The 20,741-nt window shown below is 35.2% G+C and overlaps 2 protein-coding genes across 3 annotated transcripts in view; one reads left to right on the forward strand and one right to left on the reverse strand.

Annotated features, from left to right (window-relative positions):
* The window catches only part of LOC145681559 (bestrophin-4-like), a 1,326,494-nt gene that overhangs the window by 1,163,872 nt on the left and 141,881 nt on the right, over positions 1 to 20,741 (forward strand). The gene's annotated exons all lie outside the window — the stretch shown is intronic.
* On the reverse strand, positions 8,301 to 20,710 carry LOC145681558 (uncharacterized). 2 transcript variants are annotated; one of them, XM_081753196.1, is made up of 2 exons: positions 18,786 to 20,710; positions 8,301 to 9,258 (listed from the first exon to the last, which is right to left on the reverse strand). In XM_081753196.1, exons 1-2 carry the CDS (start codon positions 19,126 to 19,128, stop codon positions 9,242 to 9,244), a joined length of 360 nt encoding a protein of 119 aa, XP_081609322.1. In that variant the 5' UTR covers positions 19,129 to 20,710; the 3' UTR covers positions 8,301 to 9,241. The 2 variants fall into 2 exon arrangements, with proteins under 2 accessions (XP_081609322.1, XP_081609321.1); XM_081753195.1 differs by having other exon boundaries at positions 8,301 to 9,391.

Raw genomic sequence — 20,741 nt, forward strand, 5'->3', positions numbered from 1 at the left:
TAAAAAAAAAACACTGTAGTACAGGTCCGGTAATAGACGTCCATGACTTAACAAACAAACAAACAAAAAAATATCCGAAATAAGCCCCCTAATTTAGTTCGGTTAACCGTGGTTATACTGTATATTATTATTATTATTATTATTATTATTATTATTATTATTATTATTATTTGTAGAAGCAGTAATCAATTTGTGGTAATACTGTTAACATTGTAAAATGGTACATTAGTACGCATATAGAAATTGTGAATGAAGTTCGAGTAACACATGGCCTTTTGTTCATTTTTTGCAGAGGGGGCCAAAGCCGGTATCGCCGTCACTGGTGACCACATGTCCCGTTTTGACTGGGACAGTCCCGTTTTTGGGCGTGTCCTAGCTGTCCCGTCAGTAAATGGAAAATTTGAGTATACTTGTATTGCTCGTTTTATGGAAGTGAAAGAAGTAAATAACAAACCCAGACCTTATAGGCATGGCGAGAAATGCTGTAGCTTGGCACCTGGCGGGCGAGGGTATTAGTTGGGTGGTGGCAACACTGGGAGAGTCAGTAAAACGCAAGAAGGTGTTCGTTGTCTACAGAAGGTTTTTTCCTTCTGACGATCGTGTGTGTCCCGAGCAGTCTATTGTGCAATTTAAGTGCGGAAACAGGAATCGTGTATTTGTTTCCAGTCGTATGGACATAGGGCAACACGTGGATATTTTAAAATTAGTGATCCTTAGCTACGGATATTCCTACACTCTGATAAATACTTTATGTTCAGTACACTCGGAATTAATTGGCTCATCCTCTCCCTCCCAGAATTAACACCTTGATGAGATGGCAACATTGGACCTCCCAAGTTAGTATACCTGACTTACTGAAAGCAATAGGAACTTAAAGGAAGTACAATTGGAGTGCTTTATGCATTCAATTAATTATTAGTCTTCGGAATTCCTGAGTTCATATCTTTGTCACTCGTTACAAAACGTTTCAATAACTACTGTTTGTACGTAATTTGCTCGACACAGAAAGTAAATTTTAATTTTTGTCTTATAAAAAAGTGATTAAACTACTCCTTTATGGTACAAAATAGTTCATTATGTTACATTAATTTAAAACGAATTGAAACTGCAAATTTGGTATTTGTTTCACAGGTTTTGGTAATTTATTATATAGTTTTATTTCTACGTGGTGTAACGAGTTTTGAGTTTTTGTTAGCCGGAAATCTTGCATACGAATGATTTATAGCTATAGTGTTTCTTCGTTTACACTCCGAATTTAATGAAAAATTTCGTTTCCCCTAAATATGTTTGAAGATGAATGTGTCTGTTTCCAGAATATATAGATATATACAGTGGCGGATCCAGGATACTCTCAAGGGAGGGGCTAAACCATAGTTTGCAGCTTTATCCACTGTAAAACAGGATTGAAGCCCATTTTATCCAGTGTATACCTGAGCGTCAAGGGGAGGCTATAGCCCCCCTTGGATCCGTGCATATATATATATATATATATATATATATATATATATATATATATATATATATATATATATAGTGGTCTCTACTACTACTTTTTTCTAGTTGTCCCGTTTTTATCTGTTAAAATTATGGTCATCCTAGTCGTAATCAAGTTTTACAAACAAGAATGAATAAATAAATAAGGAATAAAATGTGAATATAGCTATGTAGTAGAATATTCATATCATTCTTTAAATACTGTGTTCTAAACTACTCTCTCGAGTGCTTCACTTGTCAAAACCGCAAATGATCAATTTATTTGTATTATATCTTATTAGTATAACAACTGTTTTCGAAACTTAGTACCACTCTCCGCTAATTTTTACAATAATATTATCAGATAAACATAGCTGAAGTAATCATCTAAAAAATTGATTAAGGTATAATTTTTGGTCTGTATAAAACATTTTGTTCACTTTACAAATACTCTTCCTATAAACAACACGTAAAGAGGAACAAATGTATAAGTTTGACAAAAGAGTATGAGACAATATTATAATAATGTTAGGAAAATGTACTGGCTTAAAGAGAAAGCCTGCTGTGGTGCTTTCTTCTGATACTACTCTGAAAACAAGAGAGTAATTAAACCGTGGAAGTAAATTATTCCTGAAAGGTGTCAGAATATTTCTGGTGTAAATTTTAAAAGAAAATAGAAAGAGGTTGTCGAGATTGTATCAAATAGAAAAAAAAAACTTTTATAAAAGTCTTATTTATTATGTTCAAAAATCCAAGTGAGGTTTGTTTCTGTGCAGATATTTATATACATTGGTTGGTACAGAGTGCCTTTAATGCTTCTTAACCCATTTGGAGACGATGATGATGATTTTGAAGTTAACACAATCTTGGACCGAGACCTTCAGGTGAGATCTTTCAATACTAAACATACAAGCTTGCTTTTTCTCTTTTTTGTTAAAATTGTCACATTTGTTATTTAGTTACACGTGCACCTACTAAAATGCATTGTTGCTATGAACGTAAGATCGAAATGTAAAGGGAAAAATTTCGATAGTCTATGACAATTGATTCCATTTCAAATACACTAAAATTACTTTGGCTTGCTTATATATATACAGTATATTTGTGGGTGTGACTGGTAATTTAACCTATTCTTTGAAAGAGGTTATTTTCCAACTAATTTGGAATAAATTTGTCCCTTTTAACCAGGAGTCGGAAATCAGTGGTTTCGGAGTAATTTGCAAATTTGTGATTTTTGTGAAATTTGCCGACTTAAACCTAAAATTACAAATTGTGAACAAACTACTCCACTTTAACCACTAAATTCATCGAAAGTCTTTACGACACATGCAAGTGACCAGAGATGAAGTGGGTCAGTGGGTCGGTGGGTCAAGTTTTCTGGGTGGGTCAGTGGGTCGTGGGTCAACAACATGTGACCCACCACCCACCGTGACCCACTGCGACCCACCACCCACCGTGACCCACTGTGACCCACCACCCACCATGACCCACTGCGACCCACCACCCACCGTGAGCCACTGCGACCCACCGACTCAGTATGATCTACCGATCCTCTCTGCTCACTGCATTGTAGACAGTATCTTCTGAGGACTGGTAAATTTGTCTCCGTTTTACTTTCAAGACATTCATTTTCCTTCCTTTTCCACTTGTTTCTGTCTACATACCTGAGGTGAGTATATCTAACCAAGTAAAAAAAGAACTTCAGGCACTTTTGGTTATTGATATTTTTAATAGTGATAATAGCAGGATATTAATATTTTTAATAGTGAGGACTTACACTACTACTTGGCTTTCGAGACCTGTGAGTTTTTAGAGCTAACTACTGGAAAAAATACATTTTTGAATCACTGTAATATATAAATTATTATATAAAAAATTGAATGTAACTATGTGTGCCTGATCATCACGGTCAAATTGCAAAGTCAAATGAAATTACTTTTGGTATATAGTTAGGCCTTAATCCAAATTGGGATGTTATATTGCTTTTATTATAATGCATAATATCCTAAGGAGGTAGTGAGGATCCGAATTTTTGCGGGAAAAAAATGAGTATCTCGCAAGCCCTTAAACTTACGGAGATGAAATTCAGTATATTAACTCTTTATTGAAAATAAACTGTGTGTGTCCTAGCATTTTTTAAATTCTCCTTTATGGTGGTGGGGGGGGGGGGCACTTTCTATATATGGAAAATTGGTAGTGAGTTGGTTTGTAAAAATCATCGAAAACGATCGATGTTATTTAAGAAAAAAAATTCGAAACAAAAAATACAGTGCTTGGCTTCATATATCCATTGCTTTCTGCTATAATAATTGCTGAAGCTTATGTTTATTAATTGGAGCGCTTACAGCACAGGGCAATCAACCCATAAAGTTGTGAGAAAAATAGGCATAAAATTTGTACTGTAAGCTTAATTACACGGAAATTTGAAGTTTGGATTGTACGCATAATTGTATGGAAAATTTTACACTTTTTTCCCCTTTTACGTTGGTCTACTTACCTTCATTTGGGACTTTCAAATTTCATCCTTTTTTCCACTGAAAAGTATTGATAATTCAACAAGGAAATAATTATACTATGATAATTTAATTGAAATTCATCGTAATTTGGCACATGGCAAACAGCAGTGTGATAATTGAAGTTGAAGAAGGAGGGAAAATCCCATTGAACTCTGAACACTTTCCAGGAACCTCGTTCCCTTTCGCTTTCTAGACAGGGGAGGGAACTTGGTAATGGTATCAAACCTTCATGTGTAATTACAAAAATTAAATTTATAAACAAATAAGAAATCATCAGTTTATCAGGCTTTAATTGATAATTTATTCACAAGATTCCATATCAAAGGCGTGGTAGATAAAGTTTCTGTTCTACATGGGTCGACATTACCAACTGACATGGTCGATATGGAAAAGATGTTGTATGGTGATAGAGAGATGATACTTCTTGCTGAGTATTTCAAACCTAACCAGGAAAAATCGTTATCAGACTTAAGTCTAACAAGTAGATTGTCGATGAGAAGTTGCAGAAGTCGGGTAGAAATATTATTCTTAATTCCCACGACAGAGTGCGAACGGAAATTTCTCCTTATGAATTTACAGATGACTAATATTAGAAATACACTAAGTGCTCAAACATTGTCTAACTTGTTGCTCATCAATGTTAATGGCCCACCGCTAGACAAGCTCAAAGTAGACGAGCTAGTTATTTCTTGGCTGAAGGATGGATATCATTCCACTGTGGATGATTTACCGCCAAAAAGTTACCAACAGGAAATAAATCCGATTTCAGATTTGTTTTAAGGTGGAAAATTACGTGTTACGGAAAATGTATCTTTGTATTACTAATGGCTTATTTGTGTTATTCAACTTTGTACCTAATTTTTAGTAAGTCTCTTCTTTGCTTTAGGTAAACTACTTTGAATAAATATTCATAATAATTGCAGTTATGCATATTTGTAACTTAGATTTAACATGGTGTTTTAGTGATTACACAAATTACAATTATGAGCATACTTTATGGAGATGCTCTCACAAAGGGTAACCGAGCACCTTTATACCCTATGAACAACTGATTTTTCAAGTCTTTTGTGAGAAAAATACTGTGAACTGAGAAACCATAACCTTTTCCATATTGTACAGGGGTATTTTTCTGCGAATAGAAGTTTCTTGTGGAATGCGTTCAGAAATTAACACTTGAAAGAATACTCTCTTAGTACAAGTATATTTTAGGCACACACTAATTTCCCCCCACCTCGAACTGTTTCAATTTCCTCACTGACAAACTCTTTACCATTTTATATTGTAAAGGTCAGATCCACTGTTATTGTAACAGAGTGGTGCTTGAGCGATTGACTAGAAATTCAAACTCCGATTAGTGACAATTTCACAGTCTTGTTTTATTACAAGTGTAAACTCTTTAGTCAGTTTAGAAGAGGCCGTGGATCGTGTTCAGAGTTGATGACGATGGATTTTGGTGAGTCAGAGTAGGTCAAAGTGGATGAGAGTGGTTCATGGTGGGTGGTGGTTCATGGTGGGTGGTGGGTCAGAGTGGGTCAGTGGGTCGTGGGTCACGGTTGGTGGTGGGTCAGTGGGTCGTGGGTCAAGTTTTCATTGACCCACGCCAACTCTGCAAGTGACTACCTCATTTCATAAGCTTTCCACAAAGTTAAAATGTTATCAACTTTCGAGAAAGTTCAACAAGAAAACAATACACAAGGAGCTGTAACATTAATTGTAATTTGGTTCGTAAACCGATTTCAGAGTAAGAAAGTTGTATGTATAGAGAAATAGATGAAAAAATGGGAAACTAATCAAATTTAACCAAATAAATTAAACTTTAAGTTATAAATTACAAATGTTGTTTGAATTGCCTCACTTGGTTGCGCATGGAAGGCGCACCCTTCCAATATCGTTTCTCACAACTCTTCTGCGGATGCTATGGGTGTACAATGTAGCAAATTTTTCATGTGACTCCAAATGTAGAAGTCACATAGCGTTAAATCCGTACTTCGGGAAGATCATGATATCGGGCCGTCTCCATAAACGTTCCATTTCACGAAATCAAATACGAGCAAGGCATGGTAGTTATTAGAGTAGTACTTTATTCGTCAGCTATAGAAAAAGTGCCGCAGCCTATAAGTAAATAAATGGTAAGCTTTCTTTTCTTCCACAAAACTTTGACTACATCATGTCAACAAAAAATGGCCATGCTGCTGGAGGATATGCCTCTAACTACAAGAACGGACATGGCTTACCAAATGCCCGGCTCCCTAATTCTCTTTTACTGATGCATGCAATAGTGGCTGGACGACAATTACCTACTCAGATTGGTTGGTTGAGGTGTTCCGAGAGCATGGACAGCGTGAAGTCTGCGTTTATGGCCGTGTGAATTTTACACTTGGAGTCACATGAAAAATGTTGCATACCGCACATGGATGGCATCCACATAAGCGTTCAGAGATGTTAATAGCCACCCAGCACCTAAAGACACGTCGTCTATTGGAAACCATCTCATCCCGAATGACAGTGACTGAAGTACGGAGTGGAGTGTATGTTTGCATATGCAACCAAGGGAGTCAATTCAAACAAGATTTGTAATTTAAAGTTTTTGTGTGTAATTTGTTTCATTAAAAAATATTACTTTGCCTTTTTTCACACTTATTTCTCTACACGAACAATTTTCTTATTCTCAAGTGAATTTACGAATCAACTTGGAAATCAATACTACACTTTGTCATTTTTTTCTCTAAATCTTTCGACAGTTGGTCACAAATTTAGCTTTGTAGAAAGCTTATGAGATGAGGTAGTCATTTTAGCAATTTGTGCGCCAATTGTCTGAAGGTTTTTCGGAGTTATTTGCTTTGATATTTAAAAATCTTTTTTAAAAAAGATTTAAAAAAATACGATTTGCGAGTTATGACCCCTTTCTGTCTGGCTTCCTGGTAATATGATGCATTTCTTTTAGTACTTCATTGCTCAGCTATTAAAAAATATCAATTTAGTGATCAAAGTGAAATAGCTTCTTCATAATTTGCAGTTTTGGTTTATTAGTTGACAAATGTTTAAAGAAAACACCAATTTGCAAATTATTCCAAACCACTGATTTCCAGTTCATATGCACAAATTTGTTTCAAGTTCTAGGATTACCTCTGAAGGATTATATCCAATTACCAGTCACCCTGTACATAACAGGGTGAGTCATTCGTCTTAATACGCCCTTTAACTTGTAAACCAATTTACGATAAACGTTGAAATGTTGCACCATGCAAAGATCGACAAGGGTACGTTGTTTGAAGTACTCACTAATACCACAAAGTTAACAGTGTTATCAATCCAACATAAAGTTGTATTTTTTTCAACTGGTACTGAGTCAGATTATTACGTATGTCAAATCTAAAAATATAAACATACAATATCACACAATATAAAAGAAAAAAAAACAATATCACACTTCTCATGCAGTATTGCAAACTAAGTACGCCACAATATCACAAACATCAGGGAGCAACCTAATTTTGAAGAGGTCTGCAACAGGAATAACGCAAGTGAGAGACACAGGGCACTGCACATTCAAAATATTATAATCTCGAATATTGCGAGCATCATACGACGTATTTCGGTCAAGTATAAACAGAGTTACAAAGAATTAAAAATTGGACTTCCTTCAAAGTTCAGATGAAAAATGAAATCTTACGTCCCACGATTATGCCAGTTAGGCTAAAGAAGACGGTGATGATGAGAGATGAGTGAAATGGTGGAATGAAGAAAGTGGGAGGAAACGGGAGCACCCCGAGAAAACCCACGAGCACGGTGTTTGTCCACCACAAAGTCCACACGGCGCGATCTGGGATCGAACCAGGGACCCCAAGCACCGGAGGTGAACGCTCTACCACTGAGCCCAATGTTCAGATGAGTATCACATCAAATTAAGTATATGGTTTTCAATAAACATGAAGATCATATTTACGTTTAAGGCAATTTGATATCTCAAATCATTCAGAAGATATAACAAATACTAAAATTTTGTTAGGTCAATTACAATAATTTGTTGAAATTACATACTTTTAAGCAGTGTTGCTATATATATTTTTTTTTATCATTTCTCCAGAACGGTTTGAGATATCAAATTACTGTAAATGGCATTGTGATTTTCACATCTGTTGAAAATCATTTATGTAATTGGATGAGGTATTTATCTAATGTCTCAATCTTTAAGAAAATGACTTTAGTCTTTCGGAGTTACAATATTTTAAGTTTTCACTTTCGTCATGATAATTAAAACCAAAGATAAGGTATTGAATTATAAATTCAATTTAAACAAAATATGTTTATTATTAGTTGCAACTTTCGTTTTATACAGAATTTACAAATAGATGTTGGTAGTATAGTGGTAGTAACAATTAGTATAGATTGTCTCCTCACGCGATACCAATTTTACTACCCTATCCACAGCTCACGATAGGGTAAAAGGAAAAATAACTTACAGCATGTACACAATCTCCAGTCACATTTTTCCAAAAGTAGTCTGAAGCTTGGTAATTCGTATACTTGACTGATTGTAAGATCATGCAATGATCCCTGCTGCTTCCACCAAGCTTTTTATTTGAAAGTTTATCTCAACTTCCAGTCTTTATTTTGTTTTTACATTCATTTTATCAGTTATTTATCTAAAGATTGGGTGTCAGCATGCGGGGTCATGATTTGACTAATCGGTTTTGCGTTAGTTCAGTCCACACTTATTGCCATTTAATGTTTGCCTTTATCACGGTCTTCTGAGTGTAAACTTATACACATATTTTACTCATATGCTATATAAAATTGTTTTAGTATCACTTTAACGAAGATTAGTTTCCTGGCGGGTTTGGGACAGTCCCCCACCAGGATCGAACCAACTGTCATCGTGATCAGCGTGACACTTCTTTTTTTAGTTTTTTCCTGGCGGTTCCTTTTTTGTTGTTGTCTCAGGGAAAGGACACTGTATACTCTCTCTCTCTCTCTCTCTCTCTCTTTCTATCTCTCTCACACAAAAGACACTATGAGCACTGAATCACTCAATCAAACCGTTGAGCGTGAGCGGTAGCAAAATTAATTTCAAGTTTGGTGGGTGTGCAATATTGGACGTAGATTTTTATGAAATGCCAGAAGCGTCGATGGCGGCGTGGTAATCCCAGTGGTGGAGAGTTCCAGGAAAACCATCACTTGGAAAGAGGTAGATTGGCGTCCCTATGGTCATAGTTAGAAAATTGCAGCTCTGCACGGCTATGGTCCAGTGGTCAACAGGGACGTCCTTCTGGGAAGACAGATGCTGGGTCAGTAACGGTTGAAATCTGGATCCGCAGCGAATAAGACTGAGCTATTGTCCAAACTGGAGTACGCTTCGGAAATGGGAGGGTAGTTGCGGTTAGGGATTAGGAAAAGGTAAACTTGAAGTAAACGCAATATCATAATAATAACTATAATGTTCATCTTTTCTAAACTTTGTATAGCATACGCTACTAGTGACTGACAACATGGAACACCTAAACTGAACAAAAAGAGAGAAGGGAAAGAGAAAAGAAAAGGAGAAAAAGAAAACACAGAAACCGAATACAACAATGATTCCTTAGATGTTCACACATACACTTCAATTTAATGAAAAATTATATCTTAGTTTTACCCAAAAAGTGGCTTTCGATAATACTCCCCCTTCCATTGTTCTCAAAATCGCTCTCTAGTGGTACTTTCCGTCACAAATCCAATGCCACTTTTAAATTTTAAGCTTCTCGTTAGGCGTTTTGGCAGAATGCGTTGCTCAGCTCGCGACTCACTCATTCATATATAGGAAAATGTATATTAAAATCAAATAAACATTCTACATGTATATCTCCTCTAAGTGGAAGTACCATCATTTTCTGTCCATGCAAATAGTATTACAGCGTTCCAACTAGGCATATAATTATATAAAAAAAAATTGCAGTACTTACCCTCAGCCACTTTCAACCATCGCTGAGATAACTCAAGCTTATTGCACGCTATTTACTAAGAAATCAGTCATGATACGCAACGAACATTAAATCGCAACATTCGATTATTGGTTACGATATGCCGTTGTTCCATATAATTTCCCTCTACAATTTCGCAGTTTAAATAGGGGTAGTTGGGGTAAGTGGGGACACATTTTGCAACGTTCAACTTTCAAATATTGTACCAGTAATGGTTTTCGGATTACCAAACTGGAACTATGGTCATATTAACTTTGCTTTGTACACTTGACAACCGTAGGGTCCATTTTGAAGCAATGTAAATACTTATTCCACGATAAAATGTTTATTAATAATCATCTACTGCCCCACATACCGCGCTTTTTTGGGTAAGTGGGGAAACCCTTATCCCCCCATAAGTTAACACAGGCAATAAAGAAGGGAAAGTGAGGACAGAGTATCTGTTGTCTACTGCCCATAGATCCAAGTTTCATGTTTCTACTGCAGTTCTAGCCAGAGATACATCATTTTGAAAACGGTACTGTGGCAAATGTAGAAAAAACGACTAATGCCAATATTTCAAAAATATATATTTTTTTTATTTTGTTTAGAAAACTCTGATATTAGAAATATTTGCTGGATATCATTTATCTATCCCAGAAACATTTAAACAATGAAAAATATATAGTTACAGTTTGCCCTAAGGCTTGATATTTGGTACGGGGAAAGTGGAGACATACAAAATAAGCTTTAGTCTAGTACATAAAAAAGAGCTCCTGATGAGGGATGTTTCTGGACAAAAGACCAACCAAATACTGAATACTAACAAATTTACTGGTGCCTAGCAGTTCTAAAAATGGACAATTAAGAATAAATTTAAGCTACACTTTGATAGCCTTGATTGAAAAATAGCGGTAACAATCTTACCGAAATAATATTACTATGTTTTACTAGGGTGTAATGTTGCAGGTGCTTAACTACTATACAGGAAACGAGATGAAAGATATCAGTTGTAGGAGATTGCGAATGGATATGTGTACGTACTACGATGATGCGGCTGAGGTGGCGTACGAATACATCATATCATTACAAGAGTCGAGGAAGTAAACAGCATGTGAAAGTAAACATAGATTTGATGAGACAAGATTGATGGAAGTTATTATCTGTGTTCTATTAAAATTAATATTGTAATGTAAGTTCACGTAATTTAATGGTGGAACACTTGTAGTAATTGAACAAAGTTTACAGTAAGAGCAAAGGTAAAGAATTACTGTAAATACCCTTTTTGTTATTTAGCAATAAGTAGAATGGGGAGGCATGCCAATGTTTTACACCCTTTCCCATTCGTTGTAAGGTGCAAAATAGGTTATGTATGGAAACAAAAAAACACAGTCATCTGTGTAGTTAGAAACAGCGTTCAAAAAAGTGTGATTTATTATTATGGAATTGTAATGCAAAGGTACTTTGTACTGATAGCCTAGCATAGATTGGCGCCCCCTTCTTCTTCACCAATAATCTTTCAAATGACACCTTTGCACGTTCTTTGTGGCTTATAGTCACTGTGCAAATTTAATATTTCGTGCAGATTGATTATACGAATTCATACAAAAATTCTTGAAATATATACTTCTTTCTGAATTCACTTTCTATACCTGCAACCACTGGTGCATATCTAGTGATGGGTAGTGGGAAAATTCCCTGTGGGAAGGAATTTAAAAAATGGGAATATTCCCGGGTTTTTCCCTGGCCTATAAATTCCCGGGAATGAATTTATTTCCATTTCTTTACTTTATGTTCCAAATTATAAGAACCATGTGTCTAATTACTTTATTTTAATATATTATGACTTACTTCTAGGTTTTAAAGAATTTGGAGGTTAAAAATTTTTTTTGACTGTATATAACTAATAATATGAGTTTTTAAGTTCCATTTTTATTTGCACTAAAAAGTAGAGTAGTTCTATAGTACTGCGGGCCCAAAACTAGCAAAAAGTAGGACGATTTACGGAAAAAATGAGTTGATAGTGGTGTTCAAGTAGTGAAGAAAGGATCGTAACAAATTTTTTAGGGCAGTAGGGGATTTGTACAAACCGTAAGGGTGAGCGGAAGTGATTTATGTGAGAAAAGAAAGTGAATTGTTGGTAACGAAAATAGAAAACAAAGTGCCCTGCCGGGTTATAACCCGCCTTCACTCGCTAACGCTCGCTCGGTAATGCTGTCTGAATTTAATGTTGGTAACGTACTTTAACGTATGAAACCATAAACAACCCCATCGGAATAGAATATCGCAAAAAGTAGTTACAAAAGCTGGCCCCAAAAAGTTAAACAATAGCCAAAAGTAGCAAAGTACAAATTAACGACTGATGAAAAGGAATTATTTTGTAAAGTAATGTAGAATTACCTCAACGACCGTTAGTAATAGACATCGGTCTGTCTCCTGTCTCTGACTCGAGTGAACATAGAAATTTATGCGCAAATGTTGACAAAATGGTGGAACATGTGTCTTCTGGCAGTTAACCAACCTAATTTGTTTATTACATTTAAAAATTTAATATGTTTATATCAGTAGTAGAGTCAAGTTTAGAAAATCCACTTACGAGCAAATTTAAACTTTTTAGCAGTTTAAAAGTATGTGGACTTACTATGTCATTTTTGAAACATATTTACTTTCATAGAACATATTGTAAATAAATATCCATTTATCCGTACTCTCTAAATATAATAGAATATTATTAAAATAACATAACATCGTTCATAATATACATTTTCAAGACTCCTCTGGGAACAGCAGTAATAATATACTATGATATAAAAACGAATTTAACTTTGGAATCATAATATAGTAATAGAATGCAATTTCATTTGTGATTGTACATAAATTCCCGGAAAATTCCCATTTTTGGGAATCTTCCCGGGAATATTTTCTGGGAATATTCCCGAAAATGGCTTCCAGGGAATTTACCCATCACTATGCATATTCCGTTGAGAATGAAGGGGACATGTCCCGTTCAATCTTGGAACTGGGGGTTCTTGTTCCCCCAATAATCCGATTTGAAATATGTTTATTGGGAAAAAACGTGATGATTTGTGTCCGATTGCCTCAAACGAAAGTGAGATGAAATTGATATCCCCCAGAATAAGCCTCAAATCTGCCCGCCTCAGAATGATGAAGACAACTCTACTTCCTGATTCCCCACAGGATTGTTATTCAACTTCACAAGAATTTTGAGCATCGCGTAATTAAAAAAAAAAAAAAAGGAAACGGTCTTACTTGTCCCTCCCAATGTTGAAGATACAGTAGATTTGCGCCGCTGCCTTCAGCAATCATTTTTCAGGTGTGTACTTTCATTCCAAGGAGCAGATTCTCTTTAAGAGGTCTTGTTCAAAAACACCAATCAACCTGTGCTAGATGGCCAACAAAAATCATAAATGCTATATAACAGACTAAGGGCAGGAGTGCAGCAAGGCGCCGCTCCTTAGCGTGGAGATGCGTCCGTAGGAAGAAGGTTAAGGAGGTATCAGGAACAGAACGATTAGCGAAAGTTATGGATTCCTTCGAATTAGTGTTTCTCGCTGTGGTGCTGTTAAAAATATTTTCACAACTGAACATCGCATCGCAACTTTTCCAAACTATACAAACTGAATTTGGGAAAGCTCTGAAGAGAGACGAGAGGAATTGAAGAAAATGGTAGAAGAATACCATCAAATAAAACAAGAGGCCACAGCTGTTGCTGCGAAGAGGAAAGTCAACCCAGTGTTCCTAGATAAAAGGCAACCCAAAGTGAAAAGTCACTTCCATGAACTAGTAAAAGATCATAGATTTCCGGACACAGAGGCTTGCTTCAGGTTAATGTTTACACTAGACTTCTATATATCCCGTACAATGAAATAGAGAACCGTTTTACATCATTACAAACAATTCTTTATGAATTTTCAATCATATTCTCAAAAGTACTTGTGAATCTTTCAGACGAAGAAATTTTAGTTAAGGCTGAAATACTACAACAAAAAGTACCAGCAAGTCATTGACCCGTCGCTACCATTGGAATTAATTCCCCTTCGCACTGGACTTAAAAAGCATTGATCAAAGATCAACACTTTTCTTGAATTGGCTTTATTACTATACGTAGAATTTAATACTATTGCCCCAAGTTATTCTGAAGTTTTGATTAGTTTTGCTTTATCCCAGGTTTTGCCCGTGATATGGCTTCTGCTGAAAGGTCATTCTTCGTCCTGAAGAGGTTCAGAGCTATTTAAGTTGTTCAATGACACACGAGAGAATGAGAGACTTGGGAATGTTGGCAATCAACTATGAGAGGGCTTCAAACGTTGAAAACAGTGAGATCTTATACGGAGAGAAAGTCGAGGGTGAAAGATTTTTTGTAAAACATAAATATTTGAATCTCTATTCCATAGCAAATAGAACATTATGAATTTATCATTAAAATGTACTATTAAAGAGAAGCATTGAATATAGATTGTAACGGGTGAACGACACATATATAACTTTTAAATTCCCCCACTACCCACAGTCCTGAGAGAACGGACGTCACCTTACTTCCCCTTTTAGAATATAACATTATAAAAGGACAGAGAGAAGAACAATTCCATTCCCCCACGGCTAAGAATAATGAAGACGTTGAGAAATGGGTTCAATACTGGACAAGCCTTATTTATATACATATATACTTTATATCTAGTAAGATTACCAGGAGAATTTCTACGACTACTGGTAAAGGTAAAAGTTTTTTCTAACAAATGATTTCTTTTATTATAACAAAAATCCGAAAGTGGTATATATAAATATAGAAAATATTTAACCATTTAACACGTAACAATAGAATTAACAGAAATCCCCGTTAGCAACAACTTCAAATTACTTTCTTTAAAAAGTTTTGTTTTCAACTAACAAATATTTTCTTGAAGCTAGTATTAAATCCAATAATAAATTCAAAGTAGAAAACTCAAACCTTTTGCAATAATTCTTCTGAAAATGTATGCAACTCAAAGCTACTGCCAAGTGACTTCCCGAAGCAATGAAAATGTGGGAGGAAAGAAATTAAACATTAAATGGGTCAACAACCTTATAATTGCTAACGATAGCTCAACTGCAACTCAATAGTTTTCTTTTACTTTTACTTTTTCAATCAGAAGTTCCAGGAAATTTATCATTCATTTTAAAGTCTCCACTTGCCTGAGAATTTTCCGTAACAACAGTATACTTAATTCCTGACTAGCAACTTTTAATAAAACTTTCCAAGGAAAACAAGAATTAACATGTTTAACTAGGAGGCTCAAGTATACCTGCATAAATTACTTAAAATACCGTGCGATTAACTATGTTACCTTTTCTTTTCTTTTTCTGTTTTTAGAAAATTACTTTCATTAAGTAACAGATAATACTGCCAAAACCTGAATAAACTCAATAGTAAGGATCTGTTATAATATTAAAAGAAAAAAGAAAGATTAACTCTACGGAAACGTTTTAAAGACCCATCCTTTCCTTAACATATTAAACGACCTGCATCACTCACCTCGCTTTGTAGCACTGCAACCAGCTCCTTGCTTAGAGTGAGCCCCTTGGTCGCAACGTGACGTCATCCCGAACGACAGGAAGTTGGCGCTACCAACACTCAAGATTACCTTACAGTGCTTCCAACTCAGAGAATTAACCAGCCTTGGAGCAAGCCGGAGTTTTATCTCACATTTTTTTTCTTTTTACATAATTTTTTATTATAAAACTTGGGTAGGTTACATATTATCCGAGGGTCGGTCAGAAATTCCTATCCAGAACAATCCTAAGTTGAATAATAAATTATTTGAGTACATTACCAGAGTCTTCCATAAATATTTGTTATATTAACAACGCCTTCTTTAGAAAACTTCTACCATTGATACTCCAAATCCTTACAACAAACATACACAAAGGATGATGATGAGGTTTTTACAGTATGAAAAGTGTAACCTCTCAGTTTCTCGGACGGGGTTTAGGGCAGGAATAAAAAATGTATACAACTCAGAATTAGTTTAATTAAACATTTAATATATACGAGTACAATATTAATTAGTATATTAACGTGAATTTTCTCACTAATTCATTTTATGCGTATTATCTTTATGGGTTAGTTTGATTAACTTGTCTCGGTGGTAAATATTTTTACAAAAACGAACATAACGTTTTATATGTACGTATGGCTTTTCAATATTTTCTAGCCAACCAGTATTTGGTGTAAGTTTAGAAATAATGCGGTACGGGCCTTCCAACTGAGGGGCGATCTTCGGATTAAAATGTTTTTTAGCGGAGTTTCATGAACCTTTTAACCAATACCAAATCATCAATATTTAAATTAACAGGGATATGCTTTTGAGTATAAACCTTTGCACTATGCTTCCAAGCGCGTTCAATGTTCCTAATTATATTAACTAATTTTTGCTCTTTATCCTGGTCATTTAGAAAGTCTAAATCCATCGACCACTTGACATCTAATGCGTGGTAAAATTTTCTTCCCATGTAAAGTTCACACGGACTAGTCCCAATAGTTTTATTCATACTTACGTTAATAGAAAAAAACAATTTTTGATAGTAAATGGGCCCAATTTTGTTGAGACTTATCAACATAAATACGAATTAAATTTTTAGCAGATCCCACCGTACGTTCAGCTCTGTTGGAATGCGGGTTATATGGGGAGAAATTTACACTCTGTATATCATAGCTATACAAGAATTTCATGAAGTAATAACTGACAAAATAAGAAGCTCCGTCATGGAGAACTTCACCAGGAAAGCCATTACGAAGAAACAATTCCTGTAATTTATTACAGATGATTTTTTAGGTTAGTCGTCTTATAGGTTCTAAAAACACAAAAGGACTATAGGCATCAGTAACAATTCAAATATATTCAAATGCAGAGCTACTAGGCCATTTTCCCGCAATATCTACAAACCAGGTGTAATTCGGGTGCATTACCGTTTTTGTAAAGTATTGACCTATAGGTTTTCGATTAGAGTCTTTACAGGTTTGGCATAAATGACAGGATTGTATAGAATTCTTAATATCAGGATATAAAGTAGGCCTGGTATACTTTTCAGCGATTTTAGCAATTGTTTTCCGATATCCCATGTGCCCGCCATGAATTATTGGACAATGAGAATATTCAATAATCGACTGAACTAGAGAATTAGGCATTACTATTTTAAATCCATTATTCCCTTTGCCTTTAGTCTGTTTAAACAAAATCTTATTTCTTAATACATACGGAGGAACTTCTTCCTTTCTCTCTAACCTAGTGATAATCTCTTCTAACTCAGGATTCTTCCTCTGGTGATCTGTAAGAGGCACATTAAACACAGGATTTTGCCAAAAATTAATGAAAGACAAATTTACTGTTTTACCATTATCTTTTACGACTTCAACTGTATTATCATCTTTCGTATAGACTTCTAGATGGTTTCCAACCCTTCAAAGGAAATCCGCTATACAATTTTAGTTCTTACATGAACTATACGAAATTTAAACCTAGAGATTTTCTCTAACATCGTTCCATACCTGCTTTGTCTTTTATAGTTATTAAGCAACCAAGTTAAACTCTTACTGTCGGTATACACTACAAAGGGATTTGCCAAATAATACTCAAATTTTTCTACTAAAGATAAAGAAAGAGCCTTAAGTTCAAGTTCGTAAATATCTTTACTCCAATCAGATTGTGGAATCGCCCTACTAAACATAGACACAGGTCTAAGATTCCCTTCAGAATCATATTGGCTGAGAACCCCAGAGAAATGACGCAAAGAGCTATCACAATTTATAACGAAGTTGGAATTCATATCAGGGACTTTCAGAATGATCTGACTACAAAAGGCATCTTTTAATTTTTGTAGGGCTTCATCATGAACTTTAGTCAATTTAAATGGCTTCTTTACAGATCTTAATTCTTGAAGGAGAGCTATTAATTCTAAATATCCATAAATAAATTTTGAATAGAAAGAGAAAAATGAACATATTTAGTTAATCCCTTTTCGATTCTTGGGTTTGGGTATATCCTGTATAGCTTTGATTCTCTCAGGATCTATAGACATATTGCCGTTTTCAAAACGTAACCCTAAATATTTTATTCTAGTTTGGAATAGACAGGACTTCTTTTTAGAAATAGTAATTCCCCAATTTCTTATTCGGGATAATATCTCTTCCAATAGAGCTTTATGACTCTCAATATCTTTACTAAATAAATTATGTCATCAAAATATATATCGAAATTCTTACCAATTAACCCTTCGAAGACCTTTGACATCAAATTTCCTAAAACAAAAGGTGATAGTACTAGTCCCATCGGTACCGATTTATATCGATAGATTTGTTATCGATTTGTTACAAAAGCAGTAAAATTTCGATTCTCATCAGTCAGAGGAATTTGGTGAAAACAAGTTTTACAATCAATATTTGAAAAGATATTATTATCCGAAAAATTAGGGATTACATTCTCCATGTTAGGAAAAGGATAGCTGTTTACCATCACCCGTTTGTTCACTTCTCCGTATGAAACTACAAGGCGCCTACTTCCATCTGAATTTGTTACCCAAAAGCAGGGTGATGTGTAAGGAGAATAATCTACTTCTTTTATACTATCGTCCTTTAAAAGCTGGGAAATAAAATAATCTAATTTCTTTTGCCTATGAGGTGGTAGTTGATAAGGTTGCAAGCGAATTGGAATTTTATCAGCAAGCTCAATTTTGTAAGTAAAGTTCTTTACTCTACCAATTTTATTCCCAATAACATCTGCATAGGAAGTTAACAAGTTATTTACATACTCCTGTAAATTTGAATCACATTGTAATAATTGATCAGGAATCGTATAATTACCTTGGGATTCCTCCAGTCTAGTCTCCGGTGGATGCAATATGGACTGATCAAAAACGAATTCCACTCCAGGGTCAGACGTGGTGTTAACTCCGATGTCTCTGGTTGCTGATGTCGAGGGAATCGAATTCTGTTTAGAAATTCGAAGAGGTCTAGGCTGAGGGGAAGCTTTCGGACAACAAACGTCGCATGGCGGATGCTTTCCACTCACCCCATTCCTAGAAGTATATGCAGAAGCGAGAGAATTCTGGGCACACAAAAGTTCATCAGCTCGGATTATAGGAACCACTAATTTCCGAGCTTTTATACAGTGAAACCTGTCTATGTTGGCCACCATTGGTTCCATCGCAAAGTGGCCAACTTAGACAGGTGGCCAACTTACAGAAAAAAGTGTGATTTGCGTATTTTTAGAATAGGATTTCCAGTATTACTTGATTGTAAAATTTTAATAAGCAGTGGCACGACAGCTACTTATAAATAATGTATATAGAGCAATCATAAAAATATACAGTACTAGAAAATATTGCTATAGTATAGGGCGCCGATTTCTCTGTAAATTTGGGGGGCCCATTCAGATGCAGAAGGTATATATATTAAGATTTTTAGACAAATTGCTCTCAAATTATACGAAATATTGTATACTCATAAAGAAAATAAGGGTCACATGAGCTTAGGAGGGCCTGGGCCCACTCGGTCCCCCCAAGATTGTCGCCCTTGATAGTATGTTTAATATATTGCATACCTTTCTCTTCCTGAAAACTAGTCTGGTACATTAGATTATTCGGATTGAAAACACAATAACACAAACAACCATGAAATAGTAGTGTATGTACGCAGTTTATTGAAATTGATATTATAGCACACTGAGTTATTCAGATTGAAAACAAGAAAAGCTAAATTATAAATTGAGAAATTCATATGGAATTTTTATGATTTCTTTTCAGTTGTTACTGAATAGTGGTTCATTCTAGACATATTTGCTTTATTTTTTTGGCAGATATGCACATTCTAATATTGTAGTTAACTACCTCTTGTTAATGAGCTAGAAGTGTTTCCCTCGGAACAAAAGATGTTTTGAGAAAATCTTGAGGGAATTCATATCTCAAAAACTCCGCTATCTTTTGACAAGCCGGCAGCTGCCAATAGTTGACAATTGAGATGGTTAGTTTTAACCTCGAGAATTTTCCGGGATTACTAAAGCTCCCCACTGATTAGAAGAGTTGATATAGCTAATGGTTTTACCAAAACAGACAGAGTAAACAAATACGTACAACCATTTCCTGAATTCCTGTACGTGCTTTTTCTTATTCACATCTTCCTTCACCACCCCTTTATAAGGGTAGTGTTCTGGCAATTGACCTCCAAGACCAAATCGTGCGAATCTATGCTTCTTTGTGTCGTCACAAATACAGAACATCTGCCTCTCATATGGGAATTCGAAAGTTAAGAAAAATAACAAAACTGTATTTTTCGTGGCCAAGATTCGCAGGTAAATTTATCATTATCATCATAGGGTAAACATTGCTTCAGTGTGGCCAACTTCCAAGATAGACAGGTGGCCAACATATAGAGTAGTAAGTAACGAATGTCTTATGGGAAAATGCAGGTTCAAGACGAACTAGGCCAAGATAAGCAGGTGGCCAACTTAGAGAGATGGCCAAGTTGACAGGTTTCACTGTATTATATAAATTACCGGCAACGTCTATCAGTGCATCGTATTTCGTGTGAAAATCATTTCCAAGCAGAAGATCAAACACTAATGAGTCCACGATGAGGAACAATTCCGAAAATTGTCGTCTTCCAATTTTAAAATATAGTCTTACTCTCATATTCACTGTAACTTGAATATTCCCACACCACAAAATATTGTTCTCAAAGAAACCAAAAAAAGATAATTATTATTATTTTTACAACCTAATCGATACTTATTTGCTGATGACTTATTCAATCTTAAATCAT

Source organism: Thermobia domestica, chromosome 3 (genome assembly GCF_964235325.1).
Source record: "Thermobia domestica chromosome 3, izTheDome1.hap1.1, whole genome shotgun sequence".
Classification (NCBI taxonomy): domain Eukaryota; kingdom Metazoa; phylum Arthropoda; class Insecta; order Zygentoma; family Lepismatidae; genus Thermobia; species Thermobia domestica.

Bases quoted from the DNA above. Each gene is read 5' to 3' on its own strand.
- LOC145681558 (XM_081753195.1), bottom strand. From the start codon at position 19,128: ATGGAACCAATGGTGGCCAACATAGACAGGTTTCACTGTATAAAAGCT. The intron at 9,392-18,785 runs GTAATTATACGA...GTTTACTTCAAG, and splicing joins TAGACTGGAGGAATCCCAAG to TTTACCTTTTCCTAATCCCT.